Source organism: Panthera onca, chromosome E2 (genome assembly GCF_046562875.1).
Source record: "Panthera onca isolate mPanOnc1 chromosome E2, mPanOnc1 haplotype 2, whole genome shotgun sequence".
NCBI classification, from domain to species: Eukaryota; Metazoa; Chordata; class Mammalia; order Carnivora; family Felidae; genus Panthera; species Panthera onca.
In genome coordinates this window covers 49,422,322-49,449,514 of record NC_138353.1, presented here as the reverse complement: position 1 = coordinate 49,449,514, position 27,193 = coordinate 49,422,322, and the positions used below count along the sequence as shown (strand labels likewise).

Genomic DNA, 27,193 nt, shown 5'->3' with positions numbered 1-27,193 from the left:
TAAGGAGTGAGTAGGTACCAACATATTCCCTAGAAGCACTTTCTACCCTTCTCTTACCTTCTGCCATTTTTCCCTCCCTCCTTGCTGGCCTGGACCTCAAACAGCTGGTACCAGAAGAGTAATTTGGGTTGAAAGATCAAAAAGGTGTCAGAGCCTGTTGTATCTAACCTGGTTCTGAAAGGAAAAGCTAGAGAATCCCTTAGGGTTTGATGCTATTAGCATGTTTTATTAATGAAAGTAAGGAGCTGCTTCCTCTTAAATGGGCCACATAGAGCAATAGTAGCAGGAAAGGATGATGGCCCCGCCCCACCCCTGGCTTCCCAGTGGACTAGGCCCAGTCAGGCTGGGTCCCCCAGGAGTGCTGGGCACAGGCCAGAAAAGTGCCATTGCACTTGTCAGCTGGTGGTTCTGTTCTGAGACTGTAACCTGCTTAAGGTGCCTGAAATTTCCTGAGGCTCCATTTAAATAGGCCATCTACCTGGACCACCTTGGAGGAGGTGGCCTTCCCCCCAACCCCTTGCTCTTGGTCTCTTAGTTCCTGTTCCAGCTGTCCCAGGTTTTGAGGCTTTGTAATGATACAGTTAAGTCAGAAGTGGGAAGCAAGCGGGGCGCCTGGGTGGCTTAGTCAGTTAAGCGTCTGACTTTGGCTCAGGTCATGATCCCGTGGTTCACGGGTTCGAGCCCTATGTAGGGCTCTGTGCTGACAGCTCAGAGCCTGGAGCCTGCTTCGTGGATTCTGTCTCCTGCTCTCTCTGCCTCTCCCCCGCTCATACTCTGTCTCTCTCTCTCAAAAATAAATAAAACATTAAAGATAAAATTTTTTTTAAAGAAGTGGGAAGCAAGAACCCCTCAGTGCTCAGCTGTTTTTGTTTTATTGTTTACAAAGCACTTCTCACAGGCTCACTGCTTTGTCAGGGGTATTGCCATTTTTATTCCTGCTTTACAGAAAAGAAAAATACGACACAGAATTTAAGCGTCTTGCCCAAAGTCAAACATACCTAGTAAATATCAGAGCTGCTCTTATCCTCTGCACCTTTCCTGTCTTTTGGCAGGTGGGGGGAGTCCATGTCCAATAGAAGTTTTGTTCCTGGCCGGCTCTCGGCTGGATCCTGTTAGCAGCTGCCGATGGCTGTGAATGGGGAAATACAGTTGCCAGGCCTGCCTTGATGACTTTTGTCTGAGTTGCCCTTGAGAATACTGTTGTGTTCTGCACATGTGCCCCTCTTGGCTGCCTGAATCCTTCCCTAAACCTGAACTCTGCCTGCAACTGCCTGTACAGCACCCAGCTTGGCTTCACTCGATTGTGTCAAGGTCAGCTGGACCTAGCACAGCTTCTGGGAACTTGCAAGGCCATCATTCGTGCTCAGTGAGCATCCTAATTTAAGTATTACTTGCTCTTTAAAGGAAAATCTAGAAGACCACAAATGCTCAAAGCCATGTACTTCCCCTTCCTTGCCTCCAGGCACTCTCTGACAGGTAGCACCGGGTGATGGCTCTCTTGCAACATGCCCTAAATTCCTCTCTATGGTTCACCCCCTTTTTTTGCTGAACTTCGAGGGTCATTTAGTTAGAGCTGTCAAAACACTGATTCGCATCTCGATCTTAACCCAGGGCGGGTGGAGTAAGGTGAGGGGTGATGATAGCTGTAGTGTGGCAGAGCCCTTTAGTCGATATTGGTTAGCTGACCCCTCTGGAGAGTCACGGGCCCCTTGGTGATAGATGGCAGGTGAGCTCGTTCTGTCGCATGTCTGCTTCCCTACCAGTCTGCCCTGTCTTCTCCCTTTTATCAAAAGGGGATCCACGGTGTCTGTGGCTTTCCTGTCAGGGAATCTGAAATTCACATTTAACCAGGCATCCTGTATTTCACTCACTAAATCTGGTGGCCTGACCCTGAGGACTTATATCAAACCCAAGAGCAGGCTCTGCTGCTGTTTCCAGCCATTCTGGCCTCTGGTTGGTGGTTTAGACATAGCAGCTTAGTTCCTGATCCCCGACCAGGTGGGTAGTTACTAGTCGCTGATAATACCCATCAAGAGCTGACTGCTCCTCTTGGATCCTTTGTCCTCGGGACCCTGGCAGAAGCCGGCCTCCCAAAATGATGATGACAACATTAGCTGCCATTTTATTGAGCACCTGCTCTGCTAGGTGTTATGTGTACACTGTTTCATTCAGTCCACACAGCAGCCCTTCAGAGTAGGAATGATTATCCATTTTTCTTTCTTTTCTTGGCAGATTAGGAAACAATTGACAAAGTTATGTGGTTTCCCCAGAGTCACACAGCAAGTGGCAGAGTCAGGGTTTGAACTCAGAGCCACCTCCGTCTCTGCAGTAAGGCATCGGGCTGGTGGCCACAGCCTTAGGCTGGAAAGCAGATGGGATGGACCGCAGGAGGGAAGGCAGGGCCTGAACTCAGCAAAGGAACACGGGCTCCTGAACCTGGTAACATTCTCACCCTAAACACAATGACCTTGTAATGACAGATGCACATTTTACACAGTGCAACAAAAGAAAAATTAGTGCAGAGATTCAATTATGTCTCCCATTTTCAATGACAGTTTTGCTCTCTCAGTAGATTAATTAGCAGCACAGAACCCCCCCCTCCCCCGGGTGAGACACAACCCACTTTATGGCACGAAAGTGCATTAAAATGCAGCTTGTCTCATTAAGCTGCCAGCCTCTCCTCCTCTGCTGCCGGCTTCTGCCTTGCACCTCCTTCCCAGCCTGCCTGGGAAGACGTGGGGAAGCTGTGTCTGCCGAACCTGGCCCCCGTTAGGGCGCACAGCACTGACCTTTTAAGGGGCCCCTGTATGTATGTGGGCAGCTGCGCTCACTCTCCTTCCCTTAGAGGCACTTCAGGGAGGCCTTTCTGGACCCATTTGGGCAGAGGGCACCGGAGATAAGCAGGGAAGGAAGGAGGGGGCTGAAGTCAGGGGCTGAAGTCAGTGGAATCCCTTTTTTTTTTTTTTTTTTTAATGTTTATATTACTAATTTTTTTTTTTGAGAGAGAGCCTAAGCAGGGATGGGCAGAAACACAGGGGGACAGAGGATGTGAAGTGGGCTCTGTACTATCAGCAGCAAGCCAGATGAGAGGCTTGAACTCACGAACCATGAGATTATGACCTGAGCCAGAGTCCGACCCTCAACCACCTGAGCCACCCAGGTGCCCTGGCAGTGGGATCCCCATAAAGTGAGTGCTTTGGGTGCCCTCTTGAGCTTCACCGCAGCCCCAGGAAGTAGTTTCCACGAAGACCCTGTTCCTTCCATTTTCAGCTGCGCCTTTTTTCCCATTTTGCTGTACTATACACAGGCAGGATGCATAGCTCTCTCTCCCCCACGAACCCAGCACACCACTACGACCAGGAAACACGGCATCACTGTTTTGCCATTGAGAAAAATGAGGCTTCGAGATCTTCAGTCCTTGACCAGTGTGGCTTAGCTAATGTGTAACAGAGCTACCCACTGAACCTTGCTCAACTAAGCCTGTGTTCTGTCCCTAAAACCTTGTTACAAAACTGCCCCAGCAGCCAAGCCGTGGATGAATTGTTGCTTTCTCTTTTTCATTTTACTTTCAACGACATCTGAACCAGAAGTGTCCTTGTTTAGACCAAATGCCTGTGGCTTGGATGTTCCGAAGAGAGTCGCGGGTGGTCACTTGGTCATATGTTTGTATGCACTATAACCGGTGATCCTGCCGGCCAGGTGGACCGTTCACACCTGGGGGGATGGGACAGTGTGGGGGAGGCATTGTTCTCCTACAGGATTCTTCTGACAAACATTTTATGTTTTCTTCTAGGTACATCGAACGGAAGGCTTTTCTAGACCGAGTGGACCACAGGCAGTTTGAAATCGAGCGAGATCTCAGGCTGAGCAAAATGAAACCCTGATGTTATAGGGGGAAATCAGTAGCAGCTTAATCCTGTTTACAATGTGAGCTTCTTGTGCGTCTGTGAAATGTTTCCGGTGTTTCTCATCACCTGTTTCCCAGCAAGGTCTTTTTTCTACGTTGAACTTTCTGTCTTTGTATCTTGACCTCACATGGTTTCATTCATTTTACTTTTAAAAGTTTGTCCTTACAAAAATAAAAATGAAAGTTGGTCCTACAAGAGGCTGGCGAAGATGAGGGCCCCACTGGCCTTCCCTTGACTCCGCTGTGAAGGCCACATGGAAAGCCCTGGGGAACAGAGCTGACCGGCCTGGGTGTGAATTTCTGGGGCCCTTTCTGAAGTCGGCCCTGCCCCAGAGCCCGAGGGAGGGAGGCTCGCTTGTGTGGGTGGAGCACCAGGTCCCTGGGCAGTTTGGTTTTTGTTCTGCTGGAGCTTCTCTCCGGATCTCTTTCTCTCTCCTGAACAGGGTTCCTATTTACCAGTATACAGTCAGGCTGAAAATAAGCACACGCTGCTGCTGAATTCAGGAGATTTTCCCCCTTCGGCCTTTTTCCTCTTCCTAGAGTTCAGGTCAGTTTAAGATGTGCTCCCACCTCAATAATTCCTTTTCTGTTTGTCAAAGAAGACTCTGAAAGACTTTCTTTTTTATACTCCTTAGGAAATCTTAAATTCCAGACTTCATAGTAATAAAGCAGTAAACCCCACAACTTGCTTTTGGGGGGAGGTGGTGTCTGGGCATCCTGAGTAACATGGACAGGTTTAGGGGAAGGTAGGGTTTCAAAGACTGGGAGCCAGTGCCTGCCTGGACATCTAACAGATGTGACCTTGACCACAGCTTGGCTTTCTGAGCCTTCGTTTTCTGGTCTATAAATGGTTTGAGTAACACCAGTACCTCATCGGGTTGAGATGAGCTAATGACACACCTGGGGTCCCCCATCCAGTCCTCAAATATGGGGTCAGAAGCTCATGGTAACCAAGGCCTGATCCTCCACACCATATGGGGTCATGGACCTTGTCACTCAGAAAGGTAGTTTACTGGCTACATTTGAACCCATCGTCTGTTCATATCCACTCGGTTAAAAAACTCTAAACGTGATAATATAGCCCTTCGGGCCAGCATCAGAGTAGGTGAGGCCTCAGTTACGGTCCTGCACAGGATGCAGGAGTGAAGGAAAGTCCTTTAAGGTAAGACAAGCCAACGCTTTGGTTAGGGCATGGACATCTGGTCTTACAGGAGCCACAGCCGAGGCAGAGATGCACATCCTGCTGTGGGGCATCTTCTGGGCATCATCGCCTTCTGGGTCCTGATGGCCTCGGGCACTACTCCCTCAACGGTTCTTTCGTTCTTTGTCTCAGCCACCACACCACATTCGTCAGCAACACATGAGCCAGCTCCTCGTCTGGCTTGCAAAACGACCTGGAATCCTACAGAATAAATGGTGCTGAGCCCATTGTAAATTAGGGTCTTTCTTCTTTAGCAAATGTTCACACCTTTGAAGCCTCCGAGAGATTAAGACAGTAGCCGCAAGAGCACGCTGGGTTCTTTGTGCAGGTGGGTTTGCTGTTCTTGCTTTGCCCCAGGGCGTGGAGAGAGAAGTCAGATGTGGTGGTGAGCACCACGGCCGGGCGGTGCATTTGCCCTTCAGTTTGTGCTCGTGATCCAGCCCTCACACCGGCTTCTCTGGCTGTGCCTGTCGTGGATTGAAATTACGGCTGCAGAAAGGTTGGTTCCTTTCAGCTAACTCTTGACCTAGCGAGTGTTCTCTCAGCAGATGTACCGCACACATCTAATCCGTACTCGGTGACTTTTTACACATCCATGTGTCTTCTAGAGAGCCCCTCAAGAAGCAGCCTGGTGGCCAGCCTGGCAAAGCCAACACCAGGCCCGTCATGAGTGGCCACCCCCAGCCACCAGGTTTCAGGAGGTGCTGTTCTTGTCAGAGCCCCACCCCGCCCCTCCCTGTCGACCAGGCAGGCTGCAGCAAGCAGAGGCAGTTGGGTTCTTTTATATCAAAACAGCAAAAGGAAGCGAAGAGAACCCTGCTCTTTACTATCCAAGCCACACGGGAGCCTTCTTGACACTCTGCAACCGTGTGCCTTGTGCCACGTGGAAAATCCCAAGCAGCCAATAAAAAAGATCAAAAGCCCCTCCAGCCTAACCCCCTTTTGACAGAATCTGGCAGCCTGTCAGGGAATGCATAGCTATTTGCACCATTCTGGTAACAGATGCCCTTCCTCCTGCCTTTGTGCATCCTGACTTAAACATTTCAAATAGTTTCATTTGCCTTGACTTCAGCCGTCTCCCTCTTGATCTGCATGTAACCTCTTTAAGAGCTGCCTGTATTGGGGCGTCCGGCTGGCTCAGTTGGTAGAGTGTGCAACTCTTGATCTCAAGGTTGTAAATTTGAGCCCCAAGTTGGGTGTAGAGATTACACAAAAATAAAAAATCTTAAAAAAAAAAAAGCCACTTGTGTTGAATAAGTTCATCATATTGATGAAGCGGCTTCCTCTGGTTAGTACATGTGCACATGTGTGTATGTGCACACACATGTATCCTACAGTGAGACTTTTCAAAGCAGCTTCAGAGCAGCCTTTCATGTATGTCTCACTGGCCACGGCTGGCTCATCTGACTGCCCCCGGCTGTAGGGGAGGCTGGAAAAACCTGTCGTGGAAGATGGGGGGTGGAATTAGGAATAGGTGATAGGTCCGAAAACCAGCGGTACCTGCAACACTCAGTTGTTTGTAATAAACCGACAGGCTTTTCTCCATTTGGTCTTTAAAATTGTCACTAAGGAGTGGGTGGGCTGAGATTAAAAGAGATGGGCCATGTGTTGATGATTGTTGGACCTGGGTGAGGAATACATCAGATCTTTCACGCTATTCTGTTTTTATTTGGATTTGAGTTTTTGATAATAAATTGGGTTTTTTAATTGGACCACAGAGCTAGAACTGAGCTGTGTGTCGGAAAGGACTGTGAAGTGTCCGGGCTCTTCCAGGACAGAATGGGCAGCTCCCGGAGCCCCGTTCCCCACCCTGAAATCTGACAGTGGCCAGGAATGTAGTGGCAGGGACCCCTGGTCTAGGAAGAGGTGCTCTCCACCTCCTAGAATCCTGTGCTTGTTTTAACAACTTGGAAACCCATTTATAGACTGTATGTTTTCTCCTCTCCCAGACTCCTCTGACCCGTATGTTCACTTACTGTTGTGGATCAGTTCCAAGGGGAAGGAACTGGCCAGCGAGACCGGTGCTTGGGCACGGGCACGAATGGCTGTTTCTCGTAAGGGTAAGCCAGGCCCCCGGAGACAGGAGCCTTCTCACCCCTGCCGGGCCATCTGCAGCGCGCTGAATGAGCCCCTGCTGCCAGCCAGGGATCCAGCAGAGGACTAGGGTGCTCACACAGAGGAAATGGCCCAGCCACTAATGAGCAGGCCTGCATGATTCAGCTGGTGTTGAAATCTGGAGGGGGTGAGGTGGGTGCTCCTGGGGGCGCTTGAGGCAGGCAAAGACCACCCTTGGGCCTTTCTCTTGGTTGCCCGTACTCCTGTCTGAGCCCCATCTGCGCCCTTAGTGGGACCTACCTACCCAGCCAGTGTTGCCACTTGTCCCGGCCTCTTCCTACCTCGCTGTCTAAGGCCTGGGAGTTGTCTCAGCGAATGCCTGGCCTTTCTTGGTGAGCCCACTGAGGCCAGGCCGGGTGGTAGGGCCAACAAGGGTGTTACCGTGTTCTATCAAAAATCTCCTTTTTGGCGGGCATGTGGGTGGCCAGTCGGTGAAGCGTCCGACTTTGGCTCAGGTCATGATTTCACAGTTGGTGGTTTCGAGTCCCGCGTCGTGCTCTGTGCTGACATCTCAGATCCTGGAGGCTGCTTCAGATTCTGTGTCTCCCTCTCTCTCTGCCCCTCCCACTCCCCTCCCTCCCTCCTTCTCTCTCTCAAAAAAAAAAAAAAAAAAAAAAAAAAAATTATTAAAAACTGCTTTGCAGCAGATAACGTATAGCCCACAGTGTTTCAGAACAAGTGTACAGTATTTTATCTAGCTCTTCACATCCACATTTAGTGAAAACTATTCTGCCCAACCCCAAAGGAAATGATTTCGCTTTATCCGGGAGTCGGGAATTGTCACGGAAAACGTGTGTGGGAAGTGGAAAGACTGAGTCACTGCCAAGAGGCACCTGGGCAGGGGCGCCGAGCGCCCCCCAGGCCGTGACATGAGTGACTAAGGAGATGAGCCCAAGGACACTTCCTGGCTGGTCCACGGAGTCCTGAGAATCCCTGAAAGTTAATTCCTGACCTTGCTCTGCCATCCGACTCTGTCTTCTCGCCCCAGATGGGTGGGTCAGATTTCCAGGGCATCTGGTGCCTTGCCATTACTGAAGAAACTGCCCCCAACCAGCAGGAGGTCAAAGAAGAAAACAAGCTTCCTTCTGCGGTTCTGCTCACCTATTTCTTGAGGAACACGGCGCTCTAATTAGGAACTGGGCGGCAGGTCTCCAGGGAAGAAGGGACCCATATAGCGCTAAGTCTTGAGAGAGCTGAACCCGTCGAGGCTGAGGAGGAGGGCCTGGAGGACAAGTGGTGGCACCTTCCTCGAGAGCCATCTGCAGATCCCCATTTTTCAGAGGAGGAAACTCTGAGGTCACACCGCCAAGCCGCCAGTCACCACACCTACATCTGGTGACTGGAGGGCCGGATGGGGGTGGGGAGAGCGAGGCTAAACTGCCTCGCCTCATCTTCGGTGTCCCAGCTCGCTGTTGGAAGGTGCGTGTTGGAAAGGAAAGCCGTGAGTGCGAGGGGGCGGCAGAACCAAAGACGGGGAGACAGCTGGCCCGCCCAGTGTCAAAAGTTTGTGTCAGGAGTACGCCACAGGTGTGGGCACACCGCCTCCCTCCGGTTTGCCTCCGCCCGGGGCAGCAGCCCAGCCGCCCTCTGCAGCGGGAGGGGTGCCCCACTAGACCCCCCGGGGCCTTATTGGGACAGGCCTCTGCAGAGGCGCCCCTCATGCCTAAGCGCTGCTCCAGGACCACACTCCGTGCTAAGCAAGGGGCACATGGTTGCCCCCTCCTCCGGGGTGCCGCCTGGGGGAGGGACTGGGTGCCTGGATGACCGTTCCTTGGAGTCAAGGGCTGTAAATGCCTCTCCCACTGTACCTCCTTCCCTGGGTGTGTGCACAGTTCCTGCCTCGGACTTGTCTGCGAAACCTTTCTTTCATGCTCCCCTAGAGAAACTTAGATCCCCAAATACTATCAGATGTGGTCTTTGCGCACAGGCAAGTCGGCCACAGCAAGGAAAATGGAATATGGAAGTCCAGAAGATTCTTTTTTTTTATGAGCTATTAATTAATTAATTTAAGTTTTTATTTATTTTTAGATAGAGTGCACAAGCAGGGGAGGGGCAGAGATAGAGAATCCCAAGAAGACTCCGTGTCGTCAGCATAGAGCCCGATGTGGGGCTCAATCACAAACAGATCATGACCTGAGCCGAAATCCAGAGTCAGACACTTAACCAACAGAGCCACCCAGGCACTCTACTCCAGAAGATTCTGCCCTGCTTCCCGCCACTGGAGTGGCCCAAACCACAGAGACCCTCTCTTCAGGTTCTCCTCTCCATGGTCTGCCAGTGAGCTTTTTTTGTGTTGTTCCCTCAGAAAGCTGATGGGGTAAACTGTGATCTGTGCTTAAGTAAGGTATGAGGCAGCTGCGAGGGGGAGGGGACAGAGAGAAATTAACATTGCATAAGGAGACCACCACCCTAGTCTGACACACTGGGGTTGTTTGCCCTGCCCCTCACCTGAAATCCTAGCGCTCTGCCATGGGGACCCAGGTGGAGTAGCTCCGAGTCTCAGATTCTTTGTTCAGAAGGTTGCCGACAACGGTGAATAATCCTGCTCTGCCAACCTCACAGTGGTTTATTAAATGAAGTACACTGGGGCGCCTGGGTGGCTCAGTCGGTTAAGCGTCCGACTTCAACTCAGGTCACGATCTCGCGGTCCGTGAGTTCGAGCCCCGCGTCAGGCTCTGGGCTGATGGCTCTGAGCCTGGAGCCTGCTTCCGATTCTGTGTCTCCCTCTCTCTCTGCCCCTCCCCCGTTCATGCTCTGTCTCTCTCTGTCTCAAAAATAAATAAACGTTTAAAAAAAAAATTTTTTTTTAAATAAATAAATGAAGTACACTATCCAAGTGTTGAGTTACTATAATTGTGCACCTGGCCCCCAGCTCCCCAAGACAGCGAGGCTTATGTGAGTATAAATTAGCACTTTGAGGAACACCCTGGCAATGTCTACTCTGGAGCTGCTCTCAGCCCATGACAGCAACTTTACTCCAGGGCTGATATCCTGGAGAAGCAGCCCAGGGAGCCAGGCTTGTTGATGGTCATAAAAAGCTGGAAACCACCCATCAGGAGAAAGGATCCGTTGTGAAATAGTCATGCAGTGGAATATCGTACAGCAGAGAGCCGAACGAGTAGGGCTGCACGCCTCAGCACAGATGAGCCTCGTAAGCAGCATTGATGCAAAAAGCAACCAGCAGAAGTCCTAATGTCTGATCCCAGTTATACAAGTTCAAAATCGTGAACACGTAATGGTTGCCCAAAGCTGCAAATGCAGTAAGTGCCGCTGAATTTTACACCTTAAAATTATTGGGTTTATGTTGGGTGAATCTCCCCTCAAAAGCATATTTTAACTTGCAGAAGATATTATACCTTGGTTCAGAATATGTAGAGTATATAATTATATATATAGCATACATATAAATTATAATTATATATAATGAATGGGTGATCGACACGAAACTCAGCATAGCGGTTACCGCTCATGGGATAGGGAAGGTTATACGATCAGAGAAAGACAAGGAGCTTCATTTACAGTTGTGGTTTTATACCTTGAATGGGAGGTGAGGATACAGATATTTCTTACATTATTCATGATACCTTTATTTTCTGAAGTCTTTCAAGACTTTTTTTCTTTTTTAAAAAAGAGACAAGCTCACATTTAAACTTGCATCACCTGGTCCATTTTACAGAGAGATGTCCAAGGGATGCTCAGGGATGCAGGGGTTGCCGTGGTGATGAGTTTACATCCCTTCCTGGGCTAGCAGGCATTCCAGAATGACATTCCCAGATGGCTCCTGGAACATCTCCTAAGGAGGCCAATGACTCAGGTGAACTACCAGGTGCCCCCCAACTTCCCTTTGTCTGAAAAGCAGGTTGGGCAGCGAGGGGAGCTGGGGGGGGGGGGTGGTCTGTGCTTGGACTGTGCCCTCCCCCAGCACACCCAGTGGTCGGAGTACTGCTGAGTCAGCCTTTCCCTTGCCCACATGGCCTTGACAGATGCACACAGGACACAAAAAGGCCATATGTCAGAAAGATGCTGCAGCAGGCCTTGACTTGTTAGATGCAAATAAATGGTTCCGACCCAGATAAATAGCTTAAAATGTGAAGACACCGAAATGAATTACAGCCTGTGGGTTTTCCAGTAGAAGGTATGGAGCTGCCTATCTTCAGACTCCGCCCAGCGTCCTCAGCTGTCCTGAGGGCCCTTGGGCCACAACTGTGACATGGGGCTCCTGTGGGTGTCTGCTGTGGGTGGTGTGGCCAGGCTCCTCAGGGTGTGACCACTGCCGCCCAGCTCTCTTTGGCTTTACCTCTTCACCTGACATCTTTGCATCATAACCTAAGTCTGTCTGTGTTTGAGGCACCAGGACTGACAAATGGGAGACATTTTTTAGTCTGGCAGACCTTCGGGGCCCTAAATCTGGGGCAGGGTTGACCCTCCGTGTTCTGGACGCTTCAAGATTGCCTCATCTTTACTGCTGTCTTTGGCCGGACCTCACAGTTCTGTCACAGCTCTGCCATAGAGCTCCATTATGGGAACTTTGAATTTGAGGTTGGGATCCCGAGGAAAAGGAGGGATTCTGCTCATTTCCAATCGCATACCCTCCAGCCCTCCTACACCAACAGTGTCTGGTATGATCCGTGTGTGCCCTTAAGACTGCTGTGGACAGCTGGAGCTGGAAATGATGAGAATAAGCATGGGCTTCTTTTGTCTTTGCAATGCAAGTGGTGTTTTCCACAAAACTGCAAATCCCCCATGTGGTATAATAGAAAAATAAATAAATATTTGGTTTCTGTGCAGTTCTGGGTTGCTAAAACCCTTGGGATTTGTATGCTAGTGGAAGATTCCCTGGAAAAGTTCAGGATGGGGACTGGTCACCAGCCAAACCACCCCTGTAGCTAGAGGGTTAAAACTTTCAGCCCCGTCCCTGGACCTCCAGGGAGGGAGGAGAGGCCAGAGATGGAGTCCAGCCAGACCAGTGATTTAATCAGTTGTGCCTGTGTTATGAGACCTGGGTAAAAATGCCTCAAGCACAAAGTCTGGGGAGCTTCTGAGTTGGAGGACACATCCATGTACCGGGAGTGTGGTGCACCCCAGTTCAACCGGCACACAGGCTCTCGCGAGGTGCCCTTTTGGGCCATCTTCGGCCATTTCACTTGTATCCTTTATAACAAACTGTAATAATAAATAGAGCACTTAACTGAGTCTGTGAGTTCCAGCAGATTATCAAACATGTTGGGGGTGTTTGCGGGCTGGACAGGGTGAGTAGTCTGAGCACCCCATTTGCAGCTGGCGGCTGAAGTGGGAGCGGTCTTGTGTGACAACCTCTCATCTGTGGGGGACGGGGGGGGGGGTCTGTGCTCACTCTGGGTAGTCAGGGACAGAACTGAATTGAACTGTTGGACAACCAGGTGGTGTTAGAGAATTTGTTAGAGGCCTTTTGTGTCAATATAACACCAAACGTCTACCACAGGTGACCTAGAGGCAGCGTAATCTAGCGAGACACCCCCATTGGAGAGTGACCTGGATGAGCACGTGGCTTGGCCCCCTCCTTCCCCTGCCCCCATTTCTGCATCTGTAAAGCAAAGAAGAAGGATTAATCCTGGGGAGTGAACGCGAGGAATCTGCATTTCTGACAAACAGCCAGGTGATGCTTATGCACTGTGAAGTTTGAGAACCTCTGCCCCTTGCCTCCCTACTTATTAAAAATAAAAAAGCCTCCGGCTATGCATTTAGGAAAATTCCGTCTTCCTTTATTCTTGCCACTTCAAATAATTCAAACTCCTAAATTCCTGACGCATCAGCAAACCGGAATGAGTAAGCCCAGGGTTCCTTCCCTGCCGTCTGCTGAGACCCACCTGCAGGAGCTTTCTCCTCCTTGGAAAAGCCTTTGGAAGCCCAGCAAAGAGCTTAGCAGGAAGCCCCGGAAAGTTACCAGCAACTTGGAAAAGCAGCTGAAGTAAGGCCTGGGGAAGCAAGCAAGAAATTCAAACGACAAAATCCGCCCAAGTCCCAATAAACACAGCTGAAGAGTCAACGCTTCGCTGCCAGGTCGGCTCCAGATGGCGGGGCCCACGTGCACACACGCACGTGCTCACACCAGCTAAGCTGAGCGTGTAGTGTGTCAGCCAGGTTGCCCTGCAGCTTGGAGAAGACCCAAGCCACCAGAGGCACAGCGCTCCTGTCAAAACAAGCCCCGCGAGAGGCAGATTACCCCAGCTCGCGCCAGCCCAGCCAGCGCGGGCCTTCCTGCCAATGTGAGCTTTGCCTGCACCAGGCTTTGCCTCTCTCTTCTCCCTTCTGATCGTAGAAGGAAACTGTTCATTGTTGGAAAAGCAGAAAGCAGAAAAATTGGAACAGAATTTAAATCTCTCATCTCATCTCTTACTAACAGAGAAAACTACTATCTACGTTTTGGGATACTTTGAGACTTTTTCCTGTATTTTTACATACCTTTTCTTGAGGCAGTTGGAATTATGCTATACCTGTGCAGCTCAACACAGAACCCACCGACCACATGTGGCTGTTTATAAATAGGGGCGCCTGGGTGGCTCAGTTGGTTAAGCATCCGACTTCAGCTCAGGTCATGATCTGAGTTCATGAGTTCAAGCCCTGGCTTGGGCTGTATGCTGACAGCTCAGAGCCTGGAGCCTGCTCGGATTCTGTGTCTCCCTCTCTCTCTCTCCCCTTCCTCTGCTCACTCTCTTTCTCTCTCAAACATTGAAAAATTTTTAAAAATAAATAAATGAAAATTTAAAAAAATTTAAGTAGACTCCACATCCAAAGAGAGGCTTGAACTCACAACCCCAAGATCAAGAGTTGGATGCTCTACTGACTGAGCCAGCCAAGTGCCCCTAAATTTAAATTTTAAATTCATTAGAATTCAAAATTAAAAAAAAAAAATTCAAAATTCAGTTTCCCGGGCACACTAACCAAAGATTTCAAGTGCTTAGTACTCACATGTTATTAGTGGCTACAATATTGGACAGTGTGGACACCCAGCATTTCCATCATCACAGGATTCTTTTGGATTGAACTCGTATATGCAGTTTTGTATTCTCTTTTCTTTGCCTGTGGTATATACCATGAGTGTTTCCCCCTTGACTCAAGCATTCTTCGAGAAAACGATTTTAATGGCTGAATAATATGCCATTACGTGGTTGTACCGTAATTTATTAATGCTGGCCTTCCACTGTTGGTCACTGAGGTTACCCACTTTCTGTTGTTGTAAATAATGCCGTGATGAAGTGCCTTGTCCTTAGATCTTGATCTGCATCCTTGGTGATTTCTACATCACTTCTACAAGTGGAGTTATCATATCAGGGAGGGCACACATTTTCAAAGCCTTGAAATATCATGTCCAATTACCTCCCAGGAAGGTCTCCCTCCTCTCTCCAGGGGAATGGTTGTGCTCCTCTCTTCCCGTGTAAACCTTCTGAGAAGCTAAGATTCAGCAAAGCACCCTGCCTGCCAGTCTCTGAGCATGTAGCCCAGTGCTTTGGGTGAGATGTGTCTGGAACTAGGAAGAGAATGGCCATTCATGGAGAAGACTGGACTAGGTCATGCCTGAGTGCCAGAACCTTCTGTGGTACCAGCCCAGCCCAGCTCTGTCTCTGGAAGACACATTTGAACAAGGCAGGCGTGATGGTTAATTTTATGTGTCAACCAGCCTGGGCTAAAGGATGCCAAGAAAGCTGGTAGTACATGTCTGTAAGGGCTTTTCTGGAAGAGATTAGCATTTGAGGAGGTAGATTGAGTAAATGTCATTGTCACCAGTGTGGGTGAGTGTCATCCAATCCACGGAGGGCCCTGAAGAAGGCAAATTTGTTCTCTCCTTGAGCTCAGACATCCTTCTCCTATCCATCAATGCTCCTGGTTCTTGGAGCCTTTGCACTTGTACTGGGACATACACGGTCAACTCTTCCTCCTGGGTCTCCAGCCCACAGATAGCCAAACGAACATGGGACTTCACAGCCTCTCTGTCTCCTATTGCTTCTGCTGCTCTGGAGAACCCAGCTAATGCAGCAGGAATATGCCTCAGGACTTGATTCATCACAAACCTAGCTTTGTGGCACGTTCCTCTGTGAGTTGCTCTAAACATTTTCTGAATCTAGTTCGCCCCTCACCTCTCAGGGCCAATGAGTTTTGCACAGTTAAGAGGCGGGCCTGGGGACGTCTGAGTGGCGCAGTTGGTAAAGTGTCCAACTCGTGATCTCAGCTCAGGTCATGGTCTCATGGTTTGTGAGTTCAAGCCCTGCATCAGGCTCTGTGCTGACAGTTCAGAGCCTGGAGCCTGCTTCAGATTCCTTGTCCCTCCCTTTATCTCCACCCCTCCCCTGCCCGTACTCTGTCTCTCTGTCTCAAAAGTAAATAAATAAACATTAAGAAAAACATGAGGTAGGGCTTTACTACACTTCTCCCACACTTTCCCAGCAGTTCTGAGGTTTGGTCAACAAGTCCAAGTTTGCCTTAAACTATTATTCCCAGCTGCACAGCCTCCGATCTCACTCCCTCTCTGTCTTTATCTTCCCAAGCTAAGGCTCCCCCTTCTTTTTTCTTTTTTTAAAGGCTTTATTTAGTATTATTTTTTTAAGTAGGCTACATGGCCAGTGCAGAGCCCAACATGGAGCCCAACGTGGGGCTTGAACTCACAACCCCGAGATCAAGACCTGAGCTGAGATCAAGAGTCAGACGCGCATCTAACTGAGCCACCCAGACACCCTTAGAGGTTTTATGTATGTATGTATGTATGTATGTATGTATGTATTTTCTTTTAAGAATTTTTATTTTTATTTTTATTTATTTATTTTATTTAGAAGAGCGAGCAGGAGAGAGGGGCAGAGGAAAAGAGAAAGAGAATCTTAAGCAGCTTCTGCACTCGGCACGGAACCTGACACGGGCCTCAATCCCACGGCCCTGGGATCATGACCTGAGCCGAAGAGTCAGACGCTCAACTGACTGAGCCACACAGGGGCCCCAAGGTTTTATTTTTAAGTAATCTCTTCACCCAGCGTGGGGCTTGAACCCACAACCTGGAGATCAAGAGTCCCACCCTCCACTGACTGAGCCAGCCAGGCGCCCTTCCCCCTCCTTTCCATGGCTTGCCTGCCCCCTTCTCATTTCAGCCCCTCTTGGTGTGTTCTCCAGGGACCATCAGACCTGCACGTAGGATTCCAGACTTGCGGTCCAGGCCCCAAGCATCGGTTCTGGCACCATTGCTTCTTTTTTAATTTTGACTGCTTGATGCAGCCTCACTTTTGCTCTCCGTAGGGTGGTGGTGTCTCTTGACAGTTACGAAGCGGTGCAGACTGGGCTCGAGGCAACTGCCTCATTCAGTGCGTCCTTGGACGGGAGGGAGCCAGTGGGGCTGGGGCAGCAGGAGAGGCGGAGCGGGCCTGGGCTTCTGTGCGTGCGGACGGTGAGCTGGCTCACGGCCAGCTGCAGCAAGACCCCAGGCCCCCCAGGACGAGCTGGGCTCGGGCTACCCCAGGCCTCCGGGCTGCCGAAGGTTCCTTCCCTGGAGATGGGTGACCCGTTTATCTGGAAGGAAACCATTTAAAACCAACCCAAAGGCACATCCGTCTCAAGAGTCCGAGATGCTGGCAGCAAGAACGCTAGTCCGCGATGCGCCGACTTCTCGGGCAGCTGCCCTGGCTTCTCTCCAAGCTGAGTCATGGCCGTGAGGCTCCCTCAGGCTGCCAGCTCGTCCGGGGTTGCCGTTTCCTTGTTCCCTAGTCTCCCCACGGTCTGGGTTATTCAGCGGCCTAAACCAAAGCGCCCAGAGCCCAGAGGGTAAGAAGGGACCCTGCTTCTGCTCACACAAAGGGAGCCTCTCTCACCCCCTCTCTCACCCCCTCTCTCTCTCAGGGAAAGAACTAGAAGTCAGAAAAGCTGGCTCCTTGCCCCAACTCTGTGGTGCTTTGGCGAAGCCCCTTCCTTTTCCTGGGGCTCCTTCCTGACAGGGAAGAGTTTGGGCTGAGCCTTCCCCCGCTGGAGTGGCCAGGGACACTGAATGGGACACCCAGCGGGGTGCTTCCAGGATGCTAAGGGGCAGAGCAGCAAAAGGTTATAGCTAGTGGCTCCTTATGGGCAAAAGAACCTGTCAAAGTGTGGCCTGGCTGACCCGTTGTCCTCTGTGGAGACGTTGGGGGTAACAGCCCACACGTGCAGATGCTAGGAGAGGTGACCCCTCCCTGCGCACCGCTGGTGCTTCTCTGGAAAAGTCCTTGGCAGGATGGGACCTCCTGGCCCGAGTTACGCCCCACCCCATGCCAGGCAGTGCTCAGTGTATAGTGACGAGGAGCCTAAAGAGGCAGCCCCCAGCCCCGGGTGGGACCAGTTCTGCGGTACAAGTCATTCCAGAGCTCCCCAGGGGCCAGGCGGGAGCTGGACCTTCCCCGCTCCCTCTGGCCCACTCCCCTTCTCTCAAGAAGCCACTTTTGAGGGCGCCTGAGTGGCTCGGTCGGCTAAAGGTCCTACTCTTGGTTTTCGCTCAGGTCACGATCTCAAGGTTCATGAGTTCGAGCCTCACATCGGGCTTTGGGCTGACATTGCAGAGCCTGCTTGAGATTCTCTCTCTCTTTGCTCCTCTCTCTCTCTCTTTCAAAAATAAATAAGTAAGTAAACAAACAAACAAACATTAAAAAAAGAAAAATATCTTTGGGAAAACAAACTACTTTCAGAGAATCCCTGTCTCAGGCTCTGCTTCTAGGAAATAACAACCCCTACGATGTCTTGCAAATATCAATCAATATTTTTTTTAAATTTTTTTTAACGTTTTATTTATTTTTGAGACAGAGAGAGACAGAGCATGAACGGGGGAGGGTCAGAGAGAGGGAGACACAGAATCTGAAACAGGCTCCAGGCTCCGAGCCGTCAGCACAGAGCCCGACGCGGGGCTCGAACTCACGGAGCGCGAGATCATGACCGGAGCCGAAGTCGGCCGCCCAACCGACTGAGCCACCCAGGCGCCCCTCAATCAATATTTTTGTATAGGTGACTGTCACACAGGACTCCCTTCCTCCCATGTCCAGGTTTCCACCAGGATGCAGGGGCCCAGGAGGAGTCTGGGCCCGATACCTTAAAATACCCTGAGAGGTTGTTAAACAAGGGAGTAAGACACATTACTCTAAGGAAACAGAAGTGGATCTCCCAAATGGCTGGACCCAGGTGTCCCCAACACTCTCTCTGAGCCCCCATGCAATTGCCCCTTTGGCCAGAGGAAGACACTGAGGTCTCAAGAGGGACAAACAGCCCAGGTGGGCCATAAGAAACGGCAGAGCCAGGGTTCGAATGCAGGCCTCCCCACTGGGGCTCAGCTTCCAGAAACCTCACTTTGTCCCCAGGAACAGATGGGGCTCAGCCTGCTGGACCCTGGAGGAGAGCCCCTCTCTACACTGGCTTTGTTGCCCACAGAGGCCCTCCACAAACTCTTGCTCATCCTTCAAGCTCCTGTTTGAGTGCTTCCTCCTCCAGGAAGCCTGTGCCTCCCCAGGCAGGCCAGGAGAGCAGAGCCCGATCCTACTTCTCCACCTGGGTCTGTCTCCATGTCTCCAGGTCCAGCCTGGCAGGTCCCTCAGTAAGTATTCCTCCACCTGACTCAGAAGGTCTGTCATGCAGGTGATGTGGGGACTTATCTTTCTGGAACCTTCCACCAGACATTCCTCCCATCAAACATTGAGCCCAACGGCCTGTATAAAGAACTCGCCCTTGCTGGAAGTTCTCCTGGAGGCCAAACTTTGCACCAGCTTCCCACATCTTTTTTTTTTTTTTTTCCTCAGCATCCAGCATCTTTATTAGCCTCCCTTCTGCTTGGCCCCATCTGTAAATGCAAGGCCTTCAGGACTTGTGGGGTGACCGCTGCCTTGAGGGAGCAGGAGAAAACTCCGGGGCCAGGAGACGCAGGCTGGGGGGTGGTGGGTGGAGGGACAAGTCAGGGATTCTGACAGCCGCATTTAGCAGACGCTTCCTTGTTGGGTGCCACAGCGTCCCTGATACACCCTATATCCCAGTGCTCCCAGGACGTTTGAACTGGGCCACCGCACCGCACAACCCTTGGGGGGCATAGGATGAAATAGAGGGGGGCTGTGGTTGCGGGCTGCTTTGCTGCGTTATTCAGCCCCATTTAACAGAGGGGATGAAAACGTGCTTAGAGTGTAAATACGGTGCCAAAGTTCACAAGGCAGGACCAGAAACCAGGCCAGCCTGGCACCCGGCCGCGCCGGCCGCCCTGCCCTGCCACTCGAGGCCAAAGGTGACAGGGAGGCTGGGTTCTTGCCAAAGTGCAGACCTCACTCCCTGCCGTGAGCTCCTTCCTGTTTCCACAAGGGTCAGCCTCACTCCCGGGGAGCAGGCAGACTTTCCCAGCGCCCCTGGGGCAGACCCTTGGCCTCCTGGCAGGGGAGCAGCCGATGGGAGTGGGGGCCCTGGCGCCCCTGCCTCACTGAGAACCTACCTGCTGCTCTGGGGACTCGCACTGGTGACCTCAATGTGGCAACAGCTCTTTGGGGCTCTTTAATAATTTAGGGAATGTATACTATTCAGCGGGGAGGCTTCATCCCAGCATTCAGAAACACAATGCCCCGGGGATTGTTTCCAGTAGAGAGTGAAATTCCACTTGTCACAGTCACTGAGAATACAGGCCTGTTCCTGGAAGGGGCTCGGCTCTGGGTGTTTACAAACATCCTCGAAGACTGGGGAGGCCAGAGGCCAGGGCCCTCAGTGCTGAGGCGGGAGCCTGCTGCTCTGCCTGGCTCAGGGGGCCATTCAGGGGGCCCTTGGGCCCTTGGCAAGTCCCTTCCCCTCTACCTCCTACCTTTCGGGGGTAGGAGAGATGGCGGTGGCCGGGCCTGGGGAGGGAGGGGGCTTATTCTGCTTCCTGTTTGGTTTCCTCTCCTCCCCAGCCTCACTTGGTGTCTGTCCCTGGGGGTGTCAGGCCCCAGAGTGTCTGTGGGAACCCACACAAGGTGGTTTGCACTTCCTAGGACTTGGCAATTACATTTTCCCCTCATAAGCTGTTCTTAAAAAAAAAAAAGAAAAAAGAAAATTACCCAAGAACAGGCAAACTCATAAACACCAAAGGTAGAATGCTGGCTGGTGGTTGCCAGGGGCTGGGGAAAGGGGGAGTAGGGGGTGGTTCTGTTTGGGAGGATGAGAAAGTTCTAGAAATGGAGAACAGTGATTGTTGCACCGACATTGTGAATGAACTTCATGTTAAAATGGTAAAACTGGCCAACCCATTTTGGACTTTCAATATCCAGAATTGTACAATAATAAGTTCATTTCATGTTATGTATGTTTGACCATAATTTAAAAAAATTATTTAAGTTTCTGTATTTATTTTGAGAGAGAGAGAGAGAGAGAGAACCAGCAGGAGAGGGACAGAGGATCTGAAGTGGGTTCTCTGCTGATAGCAGAGAGCCTGAGGCAGGGCTCAAACTCATGAACTGTGAGATCATGACCTGAGCTGAAGTCAGACACTTAATCAACTGAGCCACCCAGGCGTCCCTATTTTACTACAATTGTAAAAGGTGTATACTGGAAAAAAAAATGCACAAGTAATGAATGTTCATTTGAAAAACATTGGAAAGTAGAGAAAATAATTTTCGTTACACCAAAACCCCATTTCCTCCTCCAAAAACAAACAAATGAGTCTCCTGTGAAATTCTGCTCCATAAAGACAGAAAAAGCCCTATTTATTAACCAGCACAGTAGGCCCTATGTACAAACCGCCCAGCAGGGCCTTCCTAAACATTACATGTAGTGATCAAAATCTCACCCCCACCCCAAGATCACAGCTGATACTGTACTATCTAAGCTTCCACGTTTTTCCCAATGCAAATATATGACATAAATATAAATACATGAATTTTTATGAAAATAGGACCTGCCCATACTTATTTGGAAGCCTATTTTTCACTTTATGGTATATTGTAGGGGTGCTGGCTGGTTCAGTTGGTGGTACACATGGCTCTTGACCTCGGGGTGGGGAGTTTGAGTTCCACGTTGGGTATAGAGTTTACTTAAAAATAAAATCTTTGGGGCGCCTGCGGGGCTCAGTCGGTTGAGCGTCCGACCTCGGCTCAGGACATGATCTCACGGTGTGTGAGTTCGAGCCCCGCATCGGGCTCTGTGCTGGCAGCTCAGAGCCTGGAGCCTGTTTCGGATTCTGTGTCTCCCTCTCTCTCTCTGACCCTCCCGTTCATGCTCTGTCTCTTTCTGTCTCAAAAATAAATAAACATTAAAAAAAATAAATAAATAAAATCTTTAAAACAAAACAAAACAGAGTATTATAAACATATTTCCATGTCACTCTATCATTTATGGTGATGCCCGGGATTGGATTCTATCATGCGAATATCCCATGATATGTTTAACTGCTGCCCATTGTTGAACATGTAAGTTGTTCTTATGTTTTCCTGATAATAAGGGAAACTGCAAGTTATATCCTTGCATGTATATCTTTGGCTACTCTCTGAGTGCATTTTTTAAGATAAATTCCTAGAATTTCTGGGTCAAAGGGTCCCTGCCCCTTAGAGTTTTTTGCCTCATCTTGCCAGACAGCATGCTGGAGCCATATGTCATTTATAGCTATTCCCACAAACAGCAAGAGATGCCACTTGAGCTGAGTAAGAGGATTCTTGCCCCGGCCTGACTCGACCATCGCCAGTATTCAGGCCATGGGGACCAGGTGGGGGGCAGTTGGGGGGCCCAGGGTTTCCCCCCGCCATACACATCTGAATCCCTGGCATCTATGATTAGGTTACATTGTAAGGCAGAAGGTGCTTCGCAGCTATGATGAAATCGATGGTCTTAAGCTGGGGAGGCTATCTTGGATCACCCGAGTGGGCCCATGGTAATCACGAGGTTCTTGTAAGAGGGAGTCGGGAAGGCCAGAGTCAGAGAAGATGTAATGACATAAGCAGAGGTCGGAGTGATGTGGGGCTCCAAGCCAAGGGATGTAGGCAGTCTCTAGTAGCTGAAAAAGTCAAGGGAAGGTATCCTCCCCTAGAGCCTCCAGAAGGAATGTGGACCTGCCAACCCATTTTGGACTTTGAACCTCCAGAATTGTACGATAATGAGTTCATGTTGTTTTGAGCCACCGAGTTTGTAGTAATTTGTTACAGCACCCATAAGAAACTAATATATCTATCTCTCTCTTGCCACCAGATCCTGAAACCCCACTGTCTAGGGCACGATGGTCTTCCTCTGCACCCAGTAGCGTGATGAGCTGAACGTTACCTCCTCTCCTAACCAGATGCCTCTGAGGCAGAGCATACCCAAGGTTTTGTGAATGTGGGACAGACGAGGAAGTGCTTTGCCCTAGCCCCTAGGACCCATCCTTGACCAGACTGTGAAATTACCCACTCTGGGCTTACGGTTACAGGATAAGTTCGAAGTGGTGCCAGGACCGAACCCCAAGGTCAGTGGGCTCCCCATCCACTTCTCTAAGCCAAACATCTCTTTCTGTGCCAGTCTGACTTGCCTTCCCTGAGAGAGGCAGTCATTCACACTTTAGAGTAAGACAGAACATCTAGCCGGGTACTTCCTCACTTGTCTTTTCTTTTTTCTTTTCTTTTCTTTTCTTTTCTTTTCTTTTCTTTTCTTTTCTTTTCTTTCTTTCTTTCTTTCTTTCTTTCTTTCTTTTTCTTTCTTATAAATGGTTTATTATTTATTTTTGAGAGAGAGAGAGCGAGATGGAGCAGGAGCAGGGGAGGGGCAGAGAGAGAGGGAGACACAGAATCTGAAGCAGGCTCCAGGTTCGAAGCTGTCAACACAGAGCCTGATGTGGGCTCGAACTCACCAACTGGGAGATCATGACCTGAGATGAAGTTGGACGCTTAACCGACTGAGCCACCCAGGTGCCCCAAGGTAGTTCATGTTCTCATCCACTCCAGAGCTCACAGGGTCCCATTAGCCACTCCCAACCCTAAAATCTCCTTCTAGATCTCCAAACAAGCTCAGTTCTTACTCTCCATAGGGAGCTGCTTATCCACGTCTGGCTCATGCATGCGGCAATGATGGTCCCTGCTATTTTTTTTTTTTAATTTTTTTTTTTAACGTTTATTTATTTTTGGGACAGAGAGAGACAGAGCATGAACGGGGGAGGGGCAGAGAGAGAGGGAGACACAGAATCGGAAGCAGGCTCCAGGCTCTGAGCCGTCAGCCCAGAGCCCGACGCGGGGCTCGAACTCACGGACTGCGAGATCGTGACCTGAGCTGAAGTCGGACGCTCAACCGACTGAGCCACCCAGGCGCCCCTATCCCTGCTATTTAAAAAGCAAGGGTTTTGTGCCAGCTCAAGTGCCCCAAACTTTACCGGAGTCATTTGACTAAATCCTCTCAACCATCCAGGAAATATTATCATCCCATTTCACAGATGAGGAAACTGAGCCCCAGGCAGGGTAAACTCACATGCACAAAATGATTCAAGTGCAAGCAGCAGAGCCGGATTCAAACCAGGCAATCTGACTCCAGAGCCAGGAGCTGCCTGGAGTTGGCCTGTGGAAGCATTTCATTTGGCTTACCCAATGTTTCAAAATCCAGACATTTTATTTATTTATTTTTATTTTCTATTTAAATGCTTATTTATTTTTGAGACAGAGAGAGACAGAGCATGAACGGGGGAGGGTCAGAGAGAGAGGGAGACACAGAATCTGAAGCAGGCTCCAAGCTCTGAGCTGTCAGCACAGAGCCCGACGCGGGGCTCGAACTCACAGACCGTGAGATCATGACCTGATCCGAAGTCGGAAGCTCAACGGACTGAGCCACCCAGGCGCCCCAAGACTTTTTATAAAAACAATCTGGATTTCTGGATTTTCCTGAAAAATCTGATGCACCAACTGGAAGAACTCCCAATAACCAAAGCAAGATCAATACACGCAAGAAAATATTTTCTTTGTATTGATTATAATCATGCCAAGGTATAAAATAAATAGCCACGAGTTCATACTGATATAAATAAATGCATAAGTCAATAAATGAAGAAGAGATAAATTTCCCATACAGAATAATTCCGAATGTTTTTATGTAGATACTCTGTCCTCAGGAGGTGGAGCCTAACTCCTTACTCCTTCCAAAGAGTAGGGAATAGAAAGCAGGGAGAAAACCTGACAAACATTCTAACAGCCACGTGATCAAGGTCAACGTCAACAGTGTTCAGTCCTACTGATGGTATATGTCCTTGCTACCACGTGGTGAAAATGGCATTTTTTCTGAGGTCTTCCTAAAAATCCATACCCCCCGTCTAACCCTGAGAAAAACACCCTGCAAGTCCCAGTTGAGGGACATTCCATGAAATCCTTGACCAATACTCATCAAAACCAGCAAGGTCATCAAAAGCAAGGCAAGTCTGAGAAATGGCCACAGCCCAGAGGAGTCTCAGGAGACCTGACAACTAGATGTAATGCGGGATTCTCAATGGGGTCTGGAACAGAAAAAGGAAAGGGACAGTACTAAGGGAAGGGAAGGACTAAGGCAGTCTGAACTGAGGGTGAATATTAGCTAATAAGGATGTATCAACGTTAGTTCATCAGTGGCGACCAAAGCACAAGTGCCCGCAGAGGCTCACTGTGCTCTCCTGTTAGAGAGGTCCCTGGTCACCCTGAGTGGGGGTGGGGAGAAGGAGCCACCTTGCAGGCCTTGGCCCTCTAGATGCGGCAAGGCTCAGGGGACAGAGGCCTGGGTGTCCAGAAAGCTGGGTATGAAGCTTATCTGTGTCCAGATTTACTCTGTGGCCATGTCCAAATTCCCTTCCCTCCCAGCCTCAGGAACAACAATAACCCCTGTCTCCCTGGGGCCCTGGTCAGCCCCCAGGGATCCTCTCGGGGTTCTGGCAACTGCTCAGGCAGCCCAGCTGTTGCTTCTGGTGTGAACTGCTCGTCAGGAGGCCCCCGGAGCCTGTGCTCTGCAGCACTGAGTTATCCTGGGATCGTTTTCCTGCTGGGGAATCAGGGTGGGGGGAGATGCAGTGAGGGAGGCAATACCATAACCCAAGGTGCTGGGTCCCTGCCTTGGAGTAAGTGAGGGTCTGGCCAGGGATCCCTTGTCCTGTGCTCAGGGATAAGTTAATGGCTCCCTCCCTGAGCAAGCAGCTGTAAGCCATTGTTGCGGGCCAGCTAGAGTCAAGGACTAGATGGTTTGGAGGTCATGATCCCAGCTGCACCCCCTCCCCTAGGTTTCCATTTCCCCATACTCAGGGGTATTGAGGGGCTCTTTCCCCACTGCTCACCCAGTTCTGACCTGGGCAGCTAGAGAAAGGGCTGATTGGACAGGACACAGAGCGGGTGGTAAGAAGGAGAGTGGGAGTGGGAGAGGAGGAAGGAGGGGGAGCCTGGGCTCAAGGAGGAAGGCTCAGTGAGGGGGGAGCCAGGGAGGCAGGGCGGGGGGGGGGGTGCTCAGACAGCGGGCACGTGTGGCTGGGAGCCCAGGCACCAGGCTGAGCTGCTGCTCCCAGCTCAGGAGCCCCAGTGCCAGCTGGATGCTGGCGGGTGGGCACGGGCAGGGCTCCCTGCCAGGCGCACACAGAGCGCCCTTTGAGGAGGTGGCAGCTGTCGGCCCAGACCCCTCTCTGCTTGCCATGGCCCCGCATGCTCCCTCCAGCAATGCCTTGCCCAGCGTTGGGCTGGGGAAACCGAGGTGTGTAATTGGCAAACCCCATTCAAGGGGGCGGGCGACCCTGCCTGGGTGGAGCAGGAAGGGACCCCAGCTCCTCAGTCCTAGCATTGGGACTTGGGCCTCAGAGCAGGCCTCGATCGCCCCCTTTATTGCACATCTAGTACCCCTCTCGTTGCTGGTGGTCTCTCCAGGAACCTCCTTAGATGGAGGCAGCCCCACCTCTTGGGGAGAAGCCTGGAAAGCCTCCTAAACCCCAATGGAAGCCCTGCTAATGGGGGATTTTGCAGACTCGGGAGCTAGGGGCGGACCTGAGTCTCTGAGAAAGCCCACCTCACCTGGTCCCACGTCCTCCCTCCGTTCAGCCACCTCAGGACTCCTGGCACTGCACACCTGGCAGACAAAAGAGCCTGTAGCCCTGGGCACTTGCCCCCACAGATTTCTCGGTGGCCCAGGTGCTCCGCCAGGCCATGAGCCACATCTGCGGCCACCCAGCCTCCTGGAACCAGTTCTCCCTTTCTTCCCCGGACTGACCTGGCCCCCCAGAACCTTGGTCTAGGTGCTCACTCATCCTTCCTGGGTAGTCGGAGCGCTTTCTCTGGGTGCAGCTTTGCCCAGGAAGGGCTCCCAGGGAGCAGGGACAGGCTGTATGTGGTGGGTGGCAGACCAGAGTGGTCAGGCTTCTGGTTTTGCCTTCTGGTGGCTGAGGGACCTCAGACCTCAGTTGATCAGATGGGACATGAGAACAGCCAGCAAGGCCTACCTGACAGCGGGTGGGAAGTCAGACGGCGCACGTCTGTGCCCACTACTTGCGGACGACCATGTCAGATGTGGAAGAAATCGGGGATGTTTAACCCTGGGGAAGAAAGGTTGGGGCCGCGAGGGCCCGTCTTGCAGTGTCTGAGGCTGCGGGTGGCCCTCGAGTGGGGGTTACGGGGAGCCAGGATCCTCCCTAACGGTCAGTCCAGCTCTGCGGGAAGAACCGACAGCGCGCCAGGCTGTTCCCAGGCCGTCGGGAGCTCCCCGTCACCGAGGGAGGGGCAGGGGGAGTGCAGAGCCGACGGAGGAGGTCTGGGCAGCGCACCGTGGGGGTGCCCGCGCCTCCGGGCTTTCAGCGGGAGGAGCGGGGAGGGTTTCTAGGAGCCCCGCGAGGCTGACCTGCAATCGCCTTCAGACACGGGGACTGGGAGCCCCGCCAGACCACCGGGCAGGCGCCCAGCATCCTGGGCTGGGCAACGTGGGGGGGAGGAGGCTCCGGTCTCCAGAAGCGGGTGGGCGCACAGGAGATGGTGCGACGCGAGGTGGCCCTTGAAGGATGGGTAAGGGGTGGAGACCGAGCCTCCTCGCCCGTTGGGCCGACAGAAAAATGC

The 27,193-nt window shown here is 51.1% G+C and overlaps 1 protein-coding gene and 1 long non-coding RNA gene across 5 annotated transcripts in view; one reads left to right on the top strand and one right to left on the bottom strand.

Moving 5' to 3' along the window:
- CFDP1 (chromatin stabilizing protein CFDP1) overlaps positions 1–4,103 on the top strand; it is a 118,951-nt gene extending 114,848 nt beyond the window's left edge. For all 3 annotated transcript variants that reach the window (XM_060650124.2, XM_060650121.2, XM_060650123.2), the window contains one exon: positions 3,794–4,103. In XM_060650124.2, the coding sequence (XP_060506107.1) occupies positions 3,794–3,884 (91 nt within the window). In that variant the 3' untranslated portion in view covers positions 3,885–4,103. The remainder of the gene's footprint in view (positions 1–3,793) is intronic.
- Positions 4,104–10,733: 6,630 nt separating this feature from the next.
- LOC145713233 (uncharacterized) lies at positions 10,734–27,156 on the bottom strand. 2 transcript variants are annotated; one of them, XR_014136273.1, is made up of 2 exons: positions 26,587–27,156; positions 10,734–13,177 (listed from the first exon to the last, which is right to left on the bottom strand). It is a non-coding gene; the product is annotated as an uncharacterized LOC145713233 (long non-coding RNA). The 2 variants fall into 2 exon arrangements; XR_014136274.1 differs by having other exon boundaries at positions 26,982–27,156.
- Between the last annotated feature and the right edge of the window lie 37 nt (positions 27,157–27,193).